The 23,185-nt window shown below is 41.2% G+C and overlaps 2 protein-coding genes across 3 annotated transcripts; one reads left to right on the top strand and one right to left on the bottom strand.

Moving 5' to 3' along the window:
• Window positions 1-84: 84 nt before the first annotated feature.
• On the top strand, window positions 85-13,219 carry LOC119745691 (26S proteasome regulatory subunit 7). The gene is made up of 12 exons (XM_038222229.1): window positions 85-261; window positions 3,022-3,059; window positions 3,731-3,812; window positions 4,628-4,719; window positions 5,807-5,946; window positions 6,382-6,454; window positions 7,010-7,105; window positions 8,325-8,489; window positions 9,338-9,425; window positions 9,645-9,847; window positions 11,355-11,451; window positions 12,035-13,219. Exons 1-12 carry the CDS (start codon window positions 189-191, stop codon window positions 12,190-12,192), a joined length of 1,305 nt encoding a protein of 434 aa, XP_038078157.1. The 5' UTR covers window positions 85-188; the 3' UTR covers window positions 12,193-13,219.
• Window positions 13,220-14,044: 825 nt separating this feature from the next.
• LOC119745693 (phosphonoacetaldehyde hydrolase-like) lies at window positions 14,045-23,117 on the bottom strand. Of its 2 annotated transcripts, none has more exons than XM_038222230.1 (6): window positions 23,019-23,117; window positions 21,720-21,925; window positions 20,661-20,817; window positions 19,645-19,877; window positions 15,680-15,751; window positions 14,045-14,595 (listed from the first exon to the last, which is right to left on the bottom strand). In XM_038222230.1, exons 1-6 carry the CDS (start codon window positions 23,026-23,028, stop codon window positions 14,407-14,409), a joined length of 867 nt encoding a protein of 288 aa, XP_038078158.1. In that variant the 5' UTR covers window positions 23,029-23,117; the 3' UTR covers window positions 14,045-14,406. The 2 variants fall into 2 exon arrangements, with proteins under 2 accessions (XP_038078158.1, XP_038078159.1); XM_038222231.1 differs by having other exon boundaries at window positions 21,720-21,922.
• Window positions 23,118-23,185: the final 68 nt, after the last annotated feature.

The following is a 23,185-nucleotide window of genomic DNA, read 5'->3' as shown; positions in this document are numbered from 1 at the left end:
TGGAAATATTTAAAAGAAAAAAAAAAGTTTAAATAAAACAAATCTTTTTACACATAAGCTGCCCTGAAGAGGGCGCTGGTGCCTTTCAGTTTGTAAACTGTTGAGGGCGCTACATAGTTTCGTCTGCCATTCATTACAACAAAAACTTTTGTGATTTTGTAGGTTTAAAAAGTCACAAAAAAGACATCATGCCGGACCATTTAGGGGGTGATATGCGGAAAGTAAAGAAAGAAGAGGAGAAAGAAGACAAACCAATACAAGGTATTTTTATTGGTTCATGAAATCAGAGATTATTGACGCCGATCTGTCTGCATATTTTTGCTGAGTAATGACGGAACGTCTTCAGCATGTTCGGTCTCATGTGCAATGCTGTTGTGCGCTTTCTTGAAAATCACGCAATCTTAAGAATGAGCGCGCATTCTTAACAATGAGCGCGCATTCTTAACAATGAGCACGCAATCTGAAAAATGAGCGCTCATTCTTAAGAATGCGTGGGAATATCACGTGCGCAATTTATGAATTTTACGTAGCTGGAGTTACCCAGCCCTGAGTTTTATCATTGGGTTGTCATCTGGGCTGGAGCGAGTTTTTCTCGTAACTTGTAGTATAGGCAAAAATTTTTGGAAAATGTTCAATTTTGTCCCCGTTACACACTAATTGCAACTGCAACTCACCCCAAACATGCCAAACTTGCCTGGAATAACCATTACACAGGTCCTTGAAGTAAAATACGATCCACGATGAAGATTCAGCCTACAATTGCAGTGAAAACAGGAGGAATAACCGCTAACTTGCTGGCATGGCCAGGACCGCAATTGGTTTGTGCACAAAAAAAAATTGTGTACAATGAATGGCGGTCGATTATCAGGCACAGAGCGCTGTCAACTACGGAACCGTCAACTACTCGTTTTTGCTGGCTGCGCTGGCTGTTGGCGCCTGACGTCACGCGGAAGCGTAACACCCAATGACTGTTTCATGCACAATCGGTTGCGGTTCCAGTACCAAAGCTGTGATGCGAGTGGTAAACCTCATATTAGTGCATGAAACAGTTATCGGGTGTTACGCTTCCGCGTGACGTCAGGCGCCAACAGCCAGCGCAGCCGGCAAAAACGAGTAGTTGACAGCGCTCTGTGCCTGATAATCAACCGCCATTCATTGTACACAATTTTTTTTTGTGCACAAACCAATTGCGGTCCTGGCCATGCCAGCAAGTTAGCGGTTATTCCTCCTGTTTTCACTGCAATTGTAGGCTGAATCTTCATCGTGGATCGTTTTTTACTTCAAGGACCTGTGTAATGGTTATTCCAGGCAAGTTTGGAGTGAGTTGCAGTTGCAATTAGTGTGTAACGGGGACAAAATTGAACATTTTCCAAAATTTTTTGCCTATACTACAAGTTACGAGAAAAACTCGCTCCAGCCCTAGATGACAACCCAATGATAAAACTCAGGGCTGGGTAACTCCAGCTAAATTTTACGCAATCTTAACAAACATTGAACGACATAATTATGTTAAATGAAATGTATAGTATAGAGGTTAAAAGGGAAATAAATCATAATTATTAAGAGGAAAGAAAATGTTCTATGCTTCTGTACTCGTACATGTCGTATAACTACGATAATTTGAACCAAATTAAACCTGTGGGTGCCTGTTATTATTGCTTTTTTCTGCCCACTTATATTATGGGAAGTTTTGTAATATTTAACGGGAGGACTGGGAACTAGTCTGGAAAGTGCTTTGTTTAGGCTAGACAAGTACCAGTCCCTGTAGGCCTATGTATCAAATGCATGCTGAGAACGCATGAGGAATACGTTATACGTCCAGCATGTCCAGTAAGCAATGTTTTATAATATGACTCTGACAAGGAGAATGGGAACATATCATTGTAGTGGGACGTTCAACTTCAAGTGGTTTTGTAAGTTAATAGGTATATGTAGTACGAATTAAAAATATTATTCGGTTTGTAAAAACGCCATACACGCGCGCGCACCACCATGCGCCCATTGGATGACGCAAACACTCAAGTTGCATTAACTTACGGTTCCAATGGCGCGCGTTTATACTTAATGGGCAGTGGGCGTGCCCATCTTAGTGAATTTTAACATGTCACTGCCTGTTGAAGCCCTCCACCGGTGCGTGACATGTACAAATTCACTAAGTTGGCCACACATTCGCCTACAAATCTCTCTTAAAGACTTTATCAACATATTCCTTACAATTCTCACATGAAAGTATACTCTCTGTCTCTGACATGTCTGAGGTACAAGATAAGCAAAAAAAATCTTCTTTTTTTTTCTGTTTCGAAAGTAGCGTCAGGTTGCAACATTTTTTCCGAAAATGCGATTTAGCTGCTCACGTTTGTTATTAATCATGGTAGGGTTGGTGCTATGCGAATCAGTGGCAATGCGGATTTGTGCATTCACGGTGTGTCACGGTGATCACCATCTTTGTTTGCATCGTCCTTTTAACCCCACCATTTCCCTCAAAAAATTCAAATTCAAAGTCTTGCCCTCAGGCTCAGTCTTTCCGCAACAGTTTTTTTTTTTTTAAACATCACTAACTAGCTGGTTGAGTCAAATGACTGAATAAGGCCAAGTAAAAAAATAAAGACTATATTTGGTTTGATGGGTGAAAACTACTCCTGAAAGCCCGCAAAAGTCCTCCATTTATCCTGATTTTGTCCTCCAAAGTTGTTCTTTTGGCCTGGGGTTTTTGGGGGTTTTGTTTTGGTGTTGATCCTACTGTTCTATTTTTTTCACCTGGGTCTGCTTGAAAGCCTGCTATAATCGAGAAGTGAAGTGAAATTACATTTTAGTCTCAACTGTTTACAGGAGCGTCCCAACTGTTGTTGGGAAGATGCTGTTGTTCGGGCCTAAGAATAATTGTGTTTATGTGAAGAGACTACAGCTACTGAACCTGAGTGCAAATCGATGTGAAGTTCATTACAAATAATGCAAGGACATTTTTTTGCCTGTTTGTGCATTACCGATTACAATCAAGCTCCTTTTGTTTTTCCTCATTAGCACTCGATGAAGGAGATATCGCACTTCTTAAGACATATGTGAGTATTTAATTGGGTAATATTTTTTGTACAACCTGGTGAACCCTAGCACACAAATATCAAGGGGTTTTTTTTGGGGGGGGGGGAGGGGGGTCTCATGGAATTTGTGTGCAACAGTCCAATGTGCATTTCGTCATTGAATGTACATTACGTGTGTACAAGAATTCAATGTACATTTAGTCATTGAGTATATGTGCAATCATCGATCATCAACGTCCTGTTCACTGCACTTTGTTGAGCCTAGAACCCATTGTGTCTCTTTTGCTGATAGATCATTTTCTGTATACGGCCCCAGAATCTGGAACAAACTTCCAGAATACATTAGAGATACCACCTCACTGCATACATTCAAGACACTCCTGAAAGCTCACCTGTTTCAGGAGGTGTACCATCAATAATTTGTCTTCTTTTTGGTGCCCCCTCAGCGCCTTAGAGCAAACTGTTTGATTTTGGCGCTTTATAAATTTCTTTTGATTGATTGATTGATTGATTGATTGATTGCAACAATCCTGTACATTTAGTCATTGAGTTTATGTGCAATAATCCAACACATACATTTATGATTTAGACATGTCAGGCTGGGTAGGAAAGATTGCACAGTGTTACGTCTATGGTACTCCTATGCTTTACTTTATCAGTAATCACAATTTGTCCTATTATTTTGTAATCAGGGCTCAGGACCCTACACGTCAGTCATCAAAACAGTGGAGGATGACATCCAGAGTGCCATGAAGAAGGTCAATGAACTTTCAGGTATGGTGCCTATAAAATGCTCTTAAAGTAAATACCAAAAGAATATTGAAATTTGACATCAGAATGTCCAGATTAATCCTGTCCAGACAAAATCTTCCTTTATGGAATTTGTCAACTTGTTCATATCTGATATTTGGATAATTCATCTAGCACTAGCACCAATGCCATTAACCCTAAACCCCTAGGCCCTTTTGGCTAGGAACCATCCTCAATCCTGCGAAAGTCTCCAATTGCCACCATATAAAAATGGGATTCATCCTCAATCTTCCAAAATCATCCGCCCCTTCTTGAATTTGTTTAGTGGAGGGGTGACCACTGCCTCAATCCTTCAAAATCCTCTTATAATCAGTATATATTGAGGCAGTGCTAATGATATCCAGGGGCAGTGCCGACAATATCAAGTTTAATGTGGGCCTCAGCTATGCATGACTGAACATAAACAATGCTGGGGACAGCCTACGAACTCGACACAATGCATCCTCCAAAATCAACCAACACTTTTTTGCCATTCAGCCCCAATCCTCCAAAATCCTCCAAAACCACCTGGAAGATTTTGAGGGTTAGGGCTAATATATCAGAAAAGGGGTCTAAAGGGGTTGGAATAAATATCTTTGTGTACAGGCATGCAACTTTTCCTCGGATGAGCTGATTTCCTCACTTTTTTTACTTCCTATGTGTGCCATTAAAAATAGAAAAACACTGTACAAAGTCTTGGAAAGATCTGAATCGCCTCTTTTTTTGTGTGACTTTTTAGTTGCATGCCTGTGTGTAGTGAAGCTGTTTTTGACCCATGATTTACTTTCCCAATCATCCAGGCATCAAAGAATCCGACACAGGTCTGGCCAATCCAGCACTGTGGGATCTTCAGGCTGACAAGCAGACACTACAGAGTGAACAGCCGCTACAGGTAAGGCTATTTGGTGGCACGGGTGGCTTGTGCGTAAAGCGCTCGCCTCTCACCAAGGTGACCACGGTTCGAATCCTGGCCGCGGATCGCATGTGAGTAGAGTTGTGCGTTGGTTCTCTCCTGTGCCACGAGGGTTTTTCTCCGGGCCCTCCGGTTTTCCTCCCTCCGGAAAAATCAAACACTTTCGATCTCAGGCTGTGCTCCGTAGTCTTATATGGGTCGATGTGGCCGGCAGCCAGAGGCGCCTTTACGTGCCAGCGGCCCGACCACGTTGTAGCCGCATCCTTCGCAATTCAGCATCCCAGCTGCGAGTAAGGATGATTAGCCTCCCAAATTATTATTATTATTATTTATAGCATCGTCGTGTCAGTGCAACAAGGTCGTATCTCCTAAAATGGCATGAACGCAAAATGCGAGTTTTAGAATGACAAAAGGTTGTATCTCGCTACCCAGATGTACACGCAAAGTCAATGGACGTCGAGATACGGCCTTGTTGCACGGGGCGTATTCCCGCAAGATACGACTTTGTTGTAGAATCGAGTTACGACCTTGTTGCACTGACAGTATATGGTCCAGAAGACTGCGTACTCTGTGCATAAATAATAAAGGGTAGTCTGTAAACCTAAAAATGAGTCAGTTCCCAGACCTAAAGACTCTGACTATTTTTAAAGTATCTATAGAGGGCTCTCACTGACCCACGTGACCTGGCCTACATCCAGGTACCGGAAAGTATGTGTTCCATTATAATAAGTGTTGTGTGCAGTAAGTAGTAGGCAAACCTTCATAGCTATGACAGATGGCAAAAACTGTGAGAAAAATGTGGTGCCAACGACCACTGCGAGACAATTTAGACAACCGATCACGACACCGTTCACGGCGTCATACGATCGGATCGTACAGTCAGGTAGCTTCCAATATAACAATATTATTGTGACCAAAATTCGGAAGGATTCCTCTCTTTTTCAGAAATGTCCAAAGTGTGTACTTTTGTTACTGGACCAGTTGGAAGTGTTTGTTCATAAACCAAGTGGACAATTGCTTCAAAACCAATTTTACCAGTTATTCCTAAAATTGTCGCGCTCCACAGGTTGCAAGATGCACCAAAATCATCAACGCAGACAGCGACGATGCCAAGTACATCATCAACGTCAAACAGTTTGCCAAGTTTGTGGTAGATCTCCATGACAACGTGGCACCCACAGACATCGAGGAGGGCATGAGAGTAGGGTAGGTTCCCGATTTTTTTATTTATTTTTATTTATTAAAATAAATGTACAATTACAAAAATCTTTTGTTTGTCCAAAAATCAGTCCACTCATATCCAAACTTTGTTGTCTTTATATCCCATTGGCTTTAGCACTTAAAGTACAATTGTTAAACCCGATGGCAAGGAAAGAACCACTGCGCCGACCTGACTTACTTTTAAATGGACTTGTGATGGACTGCTGTACGGCCAGGCTACTGTCACGTAGGCCTTGATACTATAATTATACAAAGAATGCGCCACTGCAGTCTGTACAAAGAATGGTCTATAGCAATGTGTGTGGATAGGATTCAAAACACGTAGGAAGGTTTATTGCATAAAGTGCTGTAGTTATATGGCATTCTTTGAATAAAGAAGATACTAACTTTTTAAAATATCTTTTTTCTTTGATTCACCAGGGTTGACAGAAACAAATACCAGATTCACATTCCTCTGCCTCCGAAGATTGACCCTACTGTCACAATGATGCAGGTATAGTAATCAAGACTATGTTCGAAGAAGAAGAAGCAAAGTAACGAAAAAAATTACATCTCCTGATGCAGAGTTCCATTACACCAAATACCAATTGAACCAACCAGCCAACACCATTAAGGTTGATGGTCGATTTGTTGAGATAAATGTATCTGCTGTACTGGTAAACAGGGGTCGTGGGTTCGAATCCCTCCCAAACAGCTTTTGAATTGTTTTAGGCGAAGGGAAAATCCACATGGTGAAAATAAAAGAATGTGATTGTAAGTATCATGAAAACATGATTTCTGTCCTCAAATGCCATCTGCTTGGGCCATATCTCATAGTATAACAATAGCCATAAGCTAATTGACAATGTGTTGGGATTTTTGTAAAAGTTTTCAATAGTTTGAAGGAATAAAAAAATGATGAGTTATGAGCTTTCGTAGCTTAGGGTTACAAACTGCAAACCACACTACAACATTCTTATTCATACAAACTATATATTTTTCTGTAATATCTCATGCTTGATAATGTATGTATTTTGGTATTTATTAATTATTTTTTTGTGCTACTTAGGTTGAGGAAAAGCCAGACGTGACGTATTCTGACGTCGGAGGCTGCAAGGAGCAAATTGAGAAACTCAGGGAAGTCGTAGAGACACCTCTCCTTCACGTAAGATCTCACCCGTCTATCGAATACAAATATTTGCTGGTACAATTCCAAAGTATTTGTTAGAGCATGTTAACATTGTACACCCGTTTACACTAGCGTTTCACACTCACACCAAGCCAATAAATTTGAATACATGAGCCATCAGAGTATCGACTGTCAGCGTACTTACAATGATCCAGAGTTTTTTGCTACCAAAAAAGAAAAACAATAGAAGCAAAAGCACATTCACGTTAACCCATCTACCCCCCCCCCCCCCTCCCCGTTTTAGCCAAACCTCGATCCGTCCCTAAATCAATATCTATTTTAGTTTGGCTGAGTTTCTCCTGATAGTATTTGGTTCAGCGTAACTTTAGAATGATTGACTTGTAGTGACTTGTGATGAATTGTGTTTGACTTGCGATTGACTTGCAATGACATGTGTTTGACTTTTGATTGACTTGTGATAACTTGAAGTGACTTGTGATTGACTTGTGATTGACTTGTGATGACTTGTGATTGACTTGTGATTGACTTGTGATTGACTTGTGATTGACTTGCGATGGACTTGCGATTGATTTGTGATTGACTTGTGATTGACTTGTGATTGACTTGTGATTGACTTGTGATTGACTTGTGATTGACTTGTGATTGACCTGTAATTGACTTGTAATTGACTTGTGATTGACTTGTGATTGACTTGTGATTGACTTGTGATTGACTTGTGACTGACTTGTGACTGACTTTAGATGACTTGTGACTGACTTGATTTCAATGTCAAATGAACCTATTTCAAAGAGGTGGGTAATCATAATATTGAACTCTCCTGTAGTTTGACCATTCAAAACACCTCAAAATCTGGGTGCTGGCAAATTGGAGGGGAAAAAATGCTGGACCTTTTAAAATCCTGCAGAATTTATTGTTACTGCACTACCACACCTTTCAATTCCTTTCGTAAGGCATTGAAATGCAACTTACTGAATTTGCCCACAGAGTTGCTTCACCTTCCGAAACCTTTCGAAAAGTTTCAAAGTTCAAGCACTATTTCACCTTTCAAAACCCTTTTAGTCAGGCAAATTTAAAATGTTTTGAAAGGTCTGATAATTCTCTTTGCCAACTGCACTGGGCATAGCAGGGTTAAACAATGTTAGTGATTGCGACAAGTCTTTGTAGAATGGCCAATTGCACCTATGTCAAGTTTGCAGCCATTGATATTTCATTTTCTCTCCTTTCTTTCAAACAGCCAGAGAAATTTGTGAATCTGGGCATCGAGCCCCCCAAGGGCGTGCTGCTGTACGGCCCGCCGGGTACCGGCAAGACCCTATGTGCTCGGGCCGTGGCTAATAGGACGGACGCCTGCTTCATCAGGGTCATCGGATCAGAGCTGGTCCAGAAATACGTCGGGGAGGTGAGCAACGAATGCTTGGCTCTAAAAATTAAACAATAAACAGCTCACTATTTTAATAACAGAACTCCAAAGGTATTTTCGCAAGAACCTTCTTGTTGGATTTTTGAACGATCTCGGAGGGTTACACAATAGAAGAAATCTTTACAAAAAAAAAATTTCAAGTGATGTTATGGCATAGCTTTATGAATCAATCAACTTTTTTTCACAAACTTATGCAACCAATTTTAAACCGAACCCAAGTTTTTCATGAAAAAAATTAAATGGTTGAGACGAAAATAGTAATGCCAGTTGATGGTATTTCAGTATTTCATTGTTTGTGGATTGTGTAAGTACCAGAATTTTTGAATGATGCAGTTTTTTTTTAGTGTGACTCCTGGTTGGCGTGCACCATTAACCCTTACCCTACTAGACCCTCCAACGCATGCCAATATGTGCCTCAAGAAAATCTCCTATGTTTTTTGCACGGCCCTCCAATATCTGCCATGTCATTTCAAGGGTAACTGGACAGGCACTCCAATACATGCCACAGAGAACAATGAGAGTCCTCTGATAACAAAGTGAGTGCCCCCAGCTGGTCAGTATCAGGCACCCTCCAGGGCCTCCAACTCCTGCCAATTGGAGCCTTCACTGTTAAGACAAACTATCTGCCAATAAACTGCAGCTGGAGGGCATTGGCATAACCAACTGACATGCAGTAAACTACACTCAGAGAGTAAGGGTTAAATGTGCCGTCACCTTGAACATGTCAGTAGGCAGCATAGCGCCCTCAGGGGTGGGCGCACGAACCCAATAGCACGAATGATCAATGTTTCAACATTTTGAGTTGTTGACATTATTGCTCATTGCAGGGAGCTAGAATGGTGCGCGAGCTCTTTGAGATGGCCCGAACCAAGAAAGCCTGCCTCATCTTCTTTGACGAGATTGACGCCATTGGAGGTAAGATATTTAACCCTAACCACCCCAACTTCATCAAAATCAACCCCCCCCCCCTTCATTTTGTTAGATTTTTGGGGACTAGGTCCAGGAGGCCTGGCGTGACTAGATTTTCAGTTTTCTAGTGCAGCTGGATTGCAGGTGTAGTGTTTTTTGTTTTTGTTTTTTTAAAACAAGGGTTGAGATTATTATTTTATTTTTGGACAATTTCTCTCTCCCCAGGTGCTCGGTTTGACGACGGCGCCGGTGGCGACAACGAGGTCCAGCGTACCATGCTGGAGCTCATCAACCAATTGGACGGCTTCGATCCCCGCGGCAACATCAAGGTCCTCATGGCAACCAACCGGCCCGATACGCTGGACCCCGCTCTCGTCCGACCGGGCCGGCTGGACAGGAAGGTGGAGTTTGGACTGCCGGATCTAGAGGTAAATTAGTGTTGTCATGGAAATTGTGTATTAAAGGGAATGTACATCATTGGCTTTTGCTGTAATTTTCAGCAATGAATTATTTGAGGGGTTAGTATAATAGATCAAATATTGTTACACTGACATGTTTGAAGTTTTGTGTTCAAAAATGCTGGAAAAACCAAGAAAAACAAAAATATTCAAGTAGTCTGGTTCCCTGACTTATAGATGCAAGAAAATTGTAAGGTAAGGGAACCAGTCTAGCTGGCCTGCACCCGTTCATAAACATGTAACCAATAGCAAACAAAATTTGAACTGAAAAAAAATGAAAAATAGTTGAAAAATAGTTGAAAAATAGTTGAAAAATAGTTAGGTTTTTCCAACGGTGGTCGGCCGACCACCGTTGGAAATGTATACAAAAATACCATTTTCTTGAAAATGGCTTCACACCAGGTGCCATAATTTTACAGGATGCTTTAGACTGTCATTTACCAACATCCTAGTAAGATATTTCGTAAAAACTCGGTAGTTATATTTTTCGATGTTTGCAAATGTTGTTATTTCCCTTTAAACTGGGGATTCTCAGACCTAAAAATGCCAGTAGATCTCCCTGCACTGAAGACTTGTGTTTTGTTATTTTATTATGAAGTAGCAATGAAAGGACTAAGGGTACGTTTGTTTCTGTACAGATCCCAGTCCAGATCCTTGAACTACTACCGTGCATACAACAAATATAAGAGTGCCTGATCCGGATCTTCAGTCACATGACTGGCCAAACTTAAACATGGAGACGGTTTATGTACATTGTTTCATTATTTGTCGTTTTGAATCTCGCACTGATCCATTGAGAGAAGGATCCCTGAGACCCCTGATCTAATAGCAAAATTCCAACTAATCATCAGCCTTTTAGTGCGTGCGTGGCTACTACCCGGACGCTTCGACGCGCCCGGATGCTTGCACAAAATTTAAAAACAAAAAATGCGAGTCTAGGTTTCTACGAGATCGTGGCGTGTAATTGTTCTTACATTATCTTGTTTTAATTTTACTTATGAAAGTATTTCAAGAAATTATTTGAGTGTATGAACTTATTTTTCATCTGAACTTACAGTTATTTGCTCTTACGTTTTCCTTACTCACCCTTCTTTCACAAATGGAAGCGACTAGGCAAAATCCGCGTTGTGATTGGTTAGCCTTTCAGCGCTCTTCTTATTGCATAAAAACTATGAATAATTCAACAAAATCAAGTTCGAAGAGGCCTCGTGGCTTCGTCACTCGTGCGTGCTGACATAATCTTTGCTCCAGTCGCTTCGGGCTTTCGCAGCTCCGCTTCCATAAGCCACGATGGCCTTGGCGAAAGGCTATTATAACACAGGCCCAAGTTATCTATCAGAAAGAGGAGAAGTGATAAAATATATGGAATACTCTGAAGTTATGTTTGTAAACCTCCATGAGAAAGGTTTCCATATCAAAAGCATGTTTGCGAGAACTACTTTATAGAATCCTTAACATGCTGTGGTCTTGTTTTCAGGGCCGGACACACATTTTCAAGATCCATGCTCGCTCCATGAGTGTGGAGAGAGACATCCGATATGAGCTGCTAGCGAGACTCTGCCCCAACTGCACAGGTACAAGCAAAAGTTTTTTGATATTCATCCACTACTATCGGCCCTCCATTTGACGTATAAAGAAGTCAGTCCATAGTGTAAAGCAGGAAACAGAATAATGTGAAGAAATCATCTTGTCATCAAGCGTTTCCTATTTAGACCAGTCTGAAATAAGCTGTTCCAGTTTATAAGCAGTATTTTTTCACAACCAAACAACTTGAAATGGGTTAACCATGAACTGACACACAGCGCAACTCTTAAACCTTTAACATGACAAAAATAATTCACCGAGGTTTTTGTTCAGTTTTAAAGCTGAGACATGACTCTTCTTATAATGGTTCCAATTACTTTCTTACGAATTTTACATCAAATTTTAACTCAAGATCGGATGTTGTTGATAAGCAGGTACAAGGAAAATTGGGTTTAAAGGTGATTGTGTCAGGAAAAAAATCAATAATCAAATTTTGTTTTAGGCCCTCATTTTTGTGAAGCTAAAAATTTGTTTGGGAAAAGGCACGTGTTGAAGAGCACAGGTAGAGCAGCTTTAATGGAGCAAGATGTATTAAGATTTTCAGTAATTGTTATCAACCATATTTTATTACAGGCGCTGAAATCCGTAGTGTGTGCACCGAGGCCGGCATGTTTGCGATCCGCGCAAGGAGAAAGGTGGCCTCCGAAAAAGACTTCCGCGAAGCTATCAACAAAGTCATCAAGGCCTACGCCAAGTTCAGCTCCACTCCACGCTACATGACGTACAATTAGGTTCATCTAATTATTCTAAAACTATTCCTGTCAAAAAAAATTGTAAGGTCTGTTCCAGGCAAATGAGGAGTTCTTTTTTTTGTATTTCAGTTTTCTGAGGATTTGTCTGATAATATGGGTATTTATAAAGCGCACGTATCCACCAGTATTGCTGCTCAAGGCACTACATCATTATTACCCTGCTCATTGGGCCAATGAAACATTCCAAAGACAATCTCAGCTCCCTGGGGAGTATACAGCTCCATGCTGCCCTTTCGGCGCAAAGCTGCTTAAATCAACCACAATAACCACCTCTGCCCTGACAGGTACCCATTTACTCCTGGGTGGAGAGAAGCAATGAGTGACAAAGTGCCTTGCCCAAGGGCACACGCACCATAGCCGCTGGCTGGACTCGAACCCACAACCTGCAGAATTACCCGCAGACCACAAATTCATTGCTCCAGACCACGAGGCCACGGGGCTCCACATAATGAGACTTTCCAGTACACCACATTCGCAGTTCACTGGTCTTAGTGTATTTTCTGTTAATGCAACAAATCAAAAAACTGATTTGCTCAAAATGGAGAATGTTCACTCAATACCATATTTATATTAGGGGCCACTTTTTCATGGGCTTCTGAATCAAAAGTTGGCTAAGCTTAAAAAAAAAAAGGCCGAAACCAAAAAACTGCTTTGCAGAAATCAGTTTCCAACCAAACTGATGTTTATTGGTTGTGACTGTTTCAGTTAATTTCTGCTGAACAAGTGAACTTTCAATTCCTGTTCAGATTTCAGTTTTCAGTTGTTGAAATGGATCTTGCACTTTCAAAGAAAGTAAATACATTTTCATAAAGTTTCTTTTAGTTATAATTTTATAGCAATTTCTCCCCAGCAGTGTAAACCTTCATGGATTTCCTTGTTAACTCAACTAGGATAAGCATATCACAAAGACGCACTCAAAAAGTACACTTGTAACTTGTAACTTTAATAACTTAAAATGTACACGTGTTCATTGTCGCTAATAAACTGGAGACAATATATGTTTGAATCTTCACTGTCTGTTTTACTCGAGTCAAAAGAAGTATTTCTTTGGGGAATTATTTTCTTACAAATAATCAGAGGTCTCAAACTTATCTGATGGAGAGCGCGGTTTTCATTGTCATTTTGACAGTATTTACCCTAACCACCACCAAAACCCTTCAAAATCCAACTGCATGTTTTGTTGGAATCTGTTGGAGTGAGCACTGCAGTTGTAAACTGATTATGATTTTCATGGGGTCAGGCATATCACCATAATCAGAGTCCAACAGTTTGGGTGTAGAGTTTACCATATGGTGTTGGGTTTTGCAAGAGTGAGGAAGGTTCCTAGTAAATCACTGAAGGGGTAAGGGTTAATCAGTGCCATTTTTGCCATGTAAGGACATTGGTGCTCGACTATGGATGTTTCATCGGATATCTTCAGGTGCCTAGATTTTCAGAGTAAAATTCATTCAGTTATTCACAAACGGGAATCTGAACAAAACAAATTTTCTTGATAAATGTGGTCATTTATTTGTATTCTTAAAGTTTTCAATAAATTACATCCCCAAGTAATAATAAAAAATAGATAAGCCTCACAGAGGCAACATTTCCATTGAGATACACATTGGCAATCATTATAATATATGTTTCAGCAGTTACAAGCCTCAACTCTTTTTTTGTTGTACAATACAAATATCAAATGGCAACATGAATTATCTGGAAAGGTACAAAAAATTAAACAGTTTTGTTTTCTTAATTTGCATTACTTTTAATACTGACTTTCCGTTGCATAATTTCAAGAAAATGAAACAACCATTAGTACTTTACTCATAACAGTCAACACTCTGACTATAAAAAAATCATTCCAGTTTTGATTTCAGGCTTGGGAACAAAAAAATTAAAGGAATTCTGATTTTAAATCAACCGAAGTTTCCAAGGAGGCGACAAGACAATATTGGAGGGACTCCAATTATAAGACTATTTGGGAGAACCAAATTTCAGAAAAAAAATTGAAAAGGTTCAGAATATTTTGAAACGAATTAGATATTTACGAAAACAGGCTTTATTAAGGAAATAAATTAGGAAACCTGTGTTTCATTACTGGAATTTCAGGCAATGTGCACAATCAAAATTCTTCAAAATCTTGCGAGGTAGACAAAGACTGTCTACAGACTCACAGTCGATATAGAACCGTGTCCAGTCTGAATAGGTCAACTAAGGTCTGTCACCCGACGCCATCCTGCGGTTTATATCGTCGATGACCGGCGGCAGGTCCTTGACGCTGTCGATGACGTAATGCGAGCCGCACTCGGCGAGAACGTCGTAGGCGTGCTGCAGGCGACGATCGTACTCGGCCCGGTCCATCTCGGCCATTTGCTTCTCACTGGCTGCCATGTAGTTGCCCTTAAATAGTGGGGAGAAAATGTGAATTAAGACTTAATTGCCTTTTGGCCTGACTAATTGAGGGCGCTCTTCATGAATCACAGACACTGCTGAATTTCAGTTACTCGTCACACACGCACACAATCTGGGAACGTGATCGCTGAGCACTCATGGACGCATTCATTTTGGCCGCAGCAATTTTCAACCCATACCTGTATTGTTGATGTACCCTAACGTGGCGCGGCCCCCAACGTGGCGCACTTTGATTTTTCCCCTGTAGCCCGTACCTAGAGCAAAAGTTTTAACTGAAATTTCACAGAAAGTGACATTTCACCAAGTTCTTAACACTCCTGTTCATAAATCGCGAGTTTATTTACCCGTAACAAAGTTAGAAGAAAAAGTTATTTTGGCGTGATTTTCCGATTTTATTTTCAAGTGCAAAGTGAACCCTTTGAAAATGCCCCGAAAAATAAGAAAGTAATTTTCTGACAAACATCTGGCTGGGTATGTAAGTAGAGATAACAATTATTTATCAGAATTTATCAAGTTTACAGAAATTCTTAAATGTTAATTTGGAATTTTCCGAGATTTGTTCATGTGCGCCATGTTTGGGAACACTCCGCCAATTTGTGCCCAATTTCCGGATGCCGCTGTTTTTGAATTTCGAATTTAATTTTATGAAACCGAAATTTTTCACAGAGGTTAAATAGCAAGCATTAATAAGGTAAAAGTACTAGTATTTTACTGCATGAATTTGAGGTTTGTCAACAAAGAGGTTTGGCAACACTACACGAGGAAATTTGGGTAAGCTTCGAAGTGCGCCACGTTAGGGAACACGACTATACTACATTATATTATATTGTGTTTATTCACTGAAGAATCAATAATGCCACAGAGTGCTTGGCGGTTTCGGGCGCTACAGTGAGTAACAGGCAGGGAGATTTCGGGCGCTAAGAGTGATTTAAGATATGCCCTCCAGCGTTAACAGCAACAACATATTGCATGCAAGTGTGTCCTGTTGTATACTATTGTTATGCATTCTACAAATACACAAGCAACTACATAACGGTTGTGACCACATTTTAGACATATTTTCCAGACTTACCGTTTTAGCCACACCTACTGTCCAGCAGCCTGCAGCCAGCCCTTCCCGTATCCCATCAACTGTGTCATCCACCTGTGTGAAAGTTTATAAGGGACCCATTAAAATTTGATAATATGTGCTTTACTCGATATTTTAAGAGCACAAGTGAAACATTGCCTCTTTTGGGAGTGGATTCATGGGGCAGAAGCATATTACTGCTTTTTAATCTGTTTTGCTGTCCCTTCATGCCCTCACAGTTGTCCTTCGACTGGAAAGTTCCAAAAGTGTAGCATAGTTGAAACAAAAAAAAAATCTCCATCAAGAGCTCTAGTCAAGCCAATCACAAGTCCGATCCCAAGCCAATCACAAGTCCAATCGAAAGCCAATCACAAGTCCAAAAACAAGCCAATCACAAGTCCAATCACAAGCCAATCACAAGTCCAATCCCAAGCCAATCACAAGTCGAATCCAAAGCCAATCACAAGTCCAATCCAAAGCCAATCACAAGTCCAATCACAAGCCAATCCCAAGCCAATCACAAGTCCAATCCAAAGCCAATCACAAGTCCAATCACAAGCCAATCACAAGTCCAATCACAAGCCAATCCCAAGCCAATCACAAGTCCAATCCCAAGCCAATCACAAGTCGAATCCAAAGCCAATCACAAGTCCAATCCAAAGCCAATCACAAGTCCAATCACAAGCCAATCCCAAGCCAATCACAAGTCCAATCCAAAGCCAATCACAAGTCCAATCACAAGCCAATCACAAGCCAATCACAAGTCCAATCCAAAGCCAATCACAAGTCCAATCACAAGCCAATCACAAGTCCAATCACAAGCCAATCACAAGTCCAATCCAAAGCCAATCACAAGTCCAATCACACGCCAATCACAAGTCCAATCCAAAGCCAATCACAAGTCCAATCCAAAGCCAATCACAAGTCCAATCCCAAGTCCAATCCCAAGCCAATCACAAGTCGAATCCAAAGCCAATCACAAGTCCAATCCCAAGCCAATCACAAGTCGAATCCAAAGCCAATCACAAGTCCAATCCAAAGCCAATCACAAGTCCAATCACAAGCCAATCACAAGTCCAATCACAAGTCCAATCCCAAGCCAATCACAAGTCCAATCACACGCCAATCACAAGTCCAATCCAAAGCCAATCACAAGTCCAATCCCAAGCCAATCACAAGTCCAATCCAAAGCCAATCACAAGTCCAATCCCAAGTCCAATCCAAAGCCAATCACAAGTCAAATCCAAAGCCAATCCCAAGTCCAATCACAAGTCCAATCCCAAGCCAATCACAAGTCCAATCCCAAGTCCAATCCAAAGCCAATCACAAGTCCAATCCAAAGCCAATCACAAGTCCAATCACAAGTCCAATCCCAAGCCAATCACAAGTCCAATCCAAAGCCAATCACAAGTCCAATCCAAAGCCAATCACAAGTCCAATCCCAAGCCAATCACAAGTCCAATCCCAAGCCAATCACAAGTCCAATCCAAAGCCAATCACAAGTCCAATCCAAAGCCAATCACAAGTCCAATCACAAGTCCAATCCCAAGCCAATCACAAGCCAATCACAAGTCCAATCACAAGTCCAATCCAAAGCCAATCACAAGTCCAATCACACGCCAATCACAAGTCCAATCCAAAGCCAATCACAAGCCAATCACACGTCCAATCACAAGTCCAATCACAAGCCAATCACAAGTCCAATCACACGCCAATCACAAGTCCAATCCAAAGCCAATCACAAGCCCAATCCCAAGCCAATCACAAGTCCAATCCAAAGCCAATCACAAGTCCAATCACAAGTCCAATCCCAAGCCAATCACAAGTCCAATCCAAAGCCAATCACAAGTCCAATCCAAAGCCAATCACAAGTCCAATCCAAAGCCAATCACAAGTCCAATCCAAAGCCAATCACAAGTCCAATCCCAAGCCAATCACAAGTCCAATCACAAGTCCAATCCCAAGCCAATCACAAGTCCAATCCAAAGCCAATCACAAGTCCAATCCAAAGCCAATCACAAGTCCAATCACAAGTCCAATCCCAAGCCAATCACAAGTCCAATCCCAAGCCAATCACAAGTCCAATCCAAAGCCAATCACAAGTCCAATCCCAAGCCAATCACAAGTCCAATCCAAAGCCAATCACAAGTCCAATCACAAGTCCAATCCCAAGCCAATCACAAGTCCAATCCAAAGCCAATCACAAGTCCAATCCAAAGCCAATCACAAGTCCAATCCAAAGCCAATCACAAGTCCAATCACAAGTCCAATCCCAAGCCAATCACAAGTCCAATCCAAAGCCAATCACAAGTCCAATCCAAAGCCAATCACAAGTCCAATCACAAGTCCAATCCCAAGCCAATCACAAGTCCAATCCAAAGCCAATCACAAGTCCAATCCCAAGCCAATCACAAGTCCAATCCCAAGCCAATCACAAGTCCAATCCAAAGCCAATCACAAGTCCAATCCAAAGCCAATCACAAGTCCAATCACAAGTCCAATCCCAAGCCAATCACAAGTCCAATCCAAAGCCAATCACAAGTCCAATCCCAAGCCAATCACAAGTCCAATCCAAAGCCAATCACAAGTCCAATCACAAGTCCAATCACAAGTCCAATCCCAAGCCAATCACAAGTCCAATCCAAAGCCAATCACAAGTCCAATCCCAAGCCAATCACAAGTCCAATCCCAAGCCAATCACAAGTCCAATCCAAAGCCAATCACAAGTCCAATCCCAAGCCAATCACAAGTCCAATCACAAGTCCAATCCCAAGCCAATCACAAGTCCAATCCAAAGCCAATCACAAGTCCAATCCCAAGCCAATCACAAGTCCAATCCCAAGCCAATCACAAGTCCAATCCAAAGCCAATCACAAGTCCAATCCCAAGCCAATCACAAGTCCAATCCCAAGCCAATCACAAGTCCAATCCAAAGCCAATCACAAGTCCAATCCAAAGCCAATCACAAGTCCAATCACAAGTCCAATCCCAAGCCAATCACAAGTCCAATCCAAAGCCAATCACAAGTCCAATCCCAAGCCAATCACAAGTCCAATCCAAAGCCAATCACAAGTCCAATCACAAGTCCAATCCCAAGCCAATCACAAGTCCAATCACAAGCCAATCACAAGTCCAATCACAAGCCAATCACAAGTCCAATCCAAAGCCAATCACAAGTCCAATCCCAAGCCAATCACAAGTCCAATCCAAAGCCAATCACAAGTCCAATCACAAGTCCAATCCCAAGCCAATCACAAGTCCAATCACAAGCCAATCACAAGTCCAATTACAAGCCAATCACAAGTCCAATCCAAAGCCAATCACAAGTCCAATCCAAAGCCAATCACAAGTCCAATCACAAGTCCAATCCCAAGCCAATCACAAGTCCAATCCAAAGCCAATCACAAGTCCAATCCAAAGCCAATCACAAGTCCAATCACAAGCCAATCCCAAGCCAATCACAAGTCCAATCCAAAGCCAATCACAAGCCAATCACAAGTCAAATCACAAGTGGAATCTCAAGTCAGGTCAGATGTAGCAGGGGGCAATGACAAAAAGATGCCTTTGTCTTGGTTTCTTTGAACAGCTTGTGACTGACTTGCGACTTAATTGCTTGCGACTGACTTGGGATTGACTTGTGGTTCGCTTGTGATTGGCTTGTGATCGACTCATGATTTATTCAAGATTGGCTTGTGGTTAACTTGTGATTAACTTGAGGTTAACTTGTGATTGAGTTGAGATGAATTTGTAACTGGCTTGTGACTGACTTCTAATTACCCTGTAACTGCATGGCTTGTGGTCGACTAAAAAATTGATTTAGGATTGACTTATGACTGACTTGTGATTAACTTGTGACTGATTTATGATTGAATTTAAATTGATCTGTGATTGACTTGTGATTGACATGAAATTGACTTGTGATTGACTTATAACTGAATTGTGATTAACTAGTTGAAAGTTCTGCATACCTTGATAATCGCCTCAATAGGGTGCACGTCTATCTTGATAGCATTCAGCCACACCATGTGGGGGCAGGGCCGGGCCTGTGGCACAAGGTCAGCCGTCGCGATGAAGTCCGGCACGAAACCGTTACTCGCTGCGATGACCTTGAGGTCAGCCATGATGGGTGAAGTGAAACCTGTGCAGGAGCCGATCTTCAGGGCGCGGTCTGTTCGCAAATGGTTCACTGTCTCCACAACTCCTAAAAATTAGAAGTTAATGAACTTTTATTTTGGTTACTTGCCCGATCATTTCACAAGTATAAGCTAGTTGCTACCAATATTAGACCTTTCAAAAAATTAGACCCTTAATAATGCATCATGCTCCATGTACAATTCAGCCACTTGCAATGAGATACTATCCGTTTGTTAAGTGGCAGCCATCTTAAATCATGCGTTATGCCAATGCTGTGCCAATGTCCCCAATTTATAGTGACGGTGTCGATGGCAAATACACACATACTACTGCCATGGTCCAATGGTTACAATGTCCAACTGATGTGCGACTGTATGTGAGTTTAATTAAACCCTGATGGGGACTGTGTTCTTGGGCAAGACACTTTACTACAATTGGCTCTCTCCACCCAGGAGAAAAAAAGGGTACATGACGGGATACAGAGCAGATTGAACTGATCCTGAAACTTACAATAATAAATTGATCTCACCCTGATTTTTTTTTAAATTCAGCAAACTTTGAAGAAGACGCAGAATTGAAAACGTGCAATGGTGCATTAGTTAATGATAGTGCACAGAAACCGTAGTGCATATGAGAGCCAGCAAACATGCCTTTCCCATGAGAGCCAGGTGGGACATGTAAACAAAGCGTGACTTCTTTATGTCTTAGGTCCATTGTGAAGCATATGCACGACAGTTTCTGTGCGCTATCATTAACTGATGCACCGTTGCACGTCTTCAAATCTATGTCTTCTTCAAAGCTTGTTGAATTAAAGAAAAAAATTCAAAGAATCCCAGTTTCAGGTGTGCACCTTCTATCATCTGGGAGTGGTTCTTGAGGACCTCACACTGCAGTGGGACAAAGTTCTGGTACATCCTCTCGACGTCATCATCGGTGGGCGGTTTGCCGTGTGACTCCGCCCACCGACTGCGCACCGAAGACAACTCCAGTACCTTCTGAATGTGGACCTGCAGAAGAAAAAAAACAATTGGAAAATTTAACACAACAAATATGGGCCTATGAAATACTTACACAAAATACATTCATGACTAAAAATCTGAATCTGAAAGCTAAAATCGCCGCACATACCTGTTCCGTGCATACCTGGTTTTTAAGCTAATGCGAATGCCATGAGGCATGTCTGAGGTATGCCTGGTATTTATCATTGGGTCCCAGTGCCAAAGTTTCCCAAGACTTTATTTGACTAGCACCCCTTGAACAAAGATATTGACAAAATGGGGAACCGCCAGCATAGGGCTGGAGAGCTCAGTTGGTAGAGCACCGGAACGGCAATCTGGAGGTTGCAGGTTCAAACCTAGTCCGAGTATCACCCGTTGCATGCAAGGAAATTTGTGACGTCATTTCACTTCAAAATCTGGACTAAGATTTTGATTGGTCAAAACCGATGCCACGTTTTTGTAATACAACAAAATGCTGCTCATCGTGGGCGTGATGTTTAAATGCGCGTGAGGAGTTCGCATTACACGCGTATAGAAGGCACCCACTGAATGGTCAATTTCTTGATGTCATACGCAGTCTAGTTGCATAATATAACAGAATAGTTCAAACCCTGCTCCAGTCCAGCGCCCTCTATCTACCATCACCAGCTTAATGACAACGCTTGTCAGGGACTGGCAGCATGATTGCGGGAACAAAAATTCAAATCCAGTATTGAACTAGTCCGAGTAACTTGGACCCTACTTATCGCCTTTTTTTAACATTTGGATGTGGTCTGGTGATAGTAGGGCTACTGTCGCCAGAACATGTCCGAATGTTAAAAAAGGCGCAAAGTAGGGTCCAAGTTACTCAGACTAGTACTGAACCAAGGGCAAGGCTACTGGGGAGGGGGGATCTTAGTCGACCGACCCACCCGTTTGTGGGTACCCATAGGTCCTCGGGCCTCCTCGTCCGTAATCGTCACCCCTTCCCTCTTGAAGATCTCAACAAACGTCAAGGCAGGAGCGAAGACCCCACAATCCAGGACAGTGCCGGCCCAGTCAAAGATGACGGCCTTGATCTTGCCCGCGTAGCGTCGGGTGTGGTGGTAAGGCATTCGGGCATTGCTCCAAGGAACTGCTGCGTAAATTGAAAAATATGCATCTGTTAATTGATCAATATGAACAAATTAAAAACACAGTAACTTTTGCAGCTGATGTATTATCTTGAAGAAATGCTTTGATTTTAGGGTAATATATGCATTTTCTTACTTTTACTACTTTAAACCAAATATCTGAAAGATTTCCATATACGAAGTTCACTCAACACCCTGTGTACAAACCCTATGAGAGTGGACTGAAAAATTGTAAGTGTTTTCTAAGAAAATGCTTGTATTTTCTCACTGCTCAAATTGACTTTGATGACATGAAATTGCTATCTAGGGGCTTGTTAGTCAATACAGAGGAAAATTAGTGAACTTCGCATATGGTAATCTTGCCCAAATATCATTACTAATTTTTATTGAAGTAGAACAATTTTTTTTTTCTTGTGGCTCCAAAGGATTTTTTTGTATTTTTTAAATTTATTTTGATTTTTTTTTAATTCCTTAGATTTCTTTAATTTTAATGTTTGGCAATTTTACGACAGCAGTAACACAATTTTCAGACACTATATCATGACGGCATGCATTGTAAAAATGCAATGCAAACGTACTGAGTAACAGATTTACAACTGCCCATTTCAACCAGAACGCTTCGGTAGCTCGGTGGGGCTACTCAATTTTTTGTTTTTTTTAATAGATTTCTTAACTTTTATGTTTTTAATCAAATTGTTGTTTTTAACATGTTTAAGTAGATTTCATTTTCTTGTTTTCCATCTGGGGTTTTGGAGAATGGTTTTAATTAAAAGGGAAATAAAGTCCGAGATAAAAGACCGAGAACCATTTGTTTGATACAAATATCTGGTTCCAACAGCCAAAGATCCATAGTAGTTGAAAGTAGTGTTAATCGGTTATTCATGTACAGCTGCCGTAATACCGCATAATTTCAAAAGTTATAATTGTGACTGATTATTCCGCCCCCTTTTCATGTGTTTGCAAAAATGATCACAAATTCACATAAATCACATCAGGGAACGTCAATGCATATTTAAAATATTACTTTAATTGATTTTTCTTCAAGTTCAAGCCTCAAAAGTATTAATTAATTAACTTCAAAGATCTCTTGGCAACTACCTGAAGCCATTTAGAAAACCGTTCTGAGACTTAGTGAGAGAGTGACTGAAAACAACACCGCCCCCTTTACAGCCGGCCGCACAAAAGAAGTGCACCTGTCCGGGCCGATTGCACTGTCGGTTCCTTTGATCTTTCCTCGCCGCATAAACCACACATGTTCATAATCA

The sequence above is a fragment of the Patiria miniata genome, unplaced genomic scaffold (genome assembly GCF_015706575.1).
Source record: "Patiria miniata isolate m_02_andy unplaced genomic scaffold, ASM1570657v1 HiC_scaffold_7, whole genome shotgun sequence".
In the NCBI taxonomy this organism is placed as follows: domain Eukaryota; kingdom Metazoa; phylum Echinodermata; class Asteroidea; order Valvatida; family Asterinidae; genus Patiria; species Patiria miniata.
The sequence above is the reverse complement of the archived record's forward strand: the minus strand, read 5'-3'. Positions and strand labels throughout refer to the sequence as shown.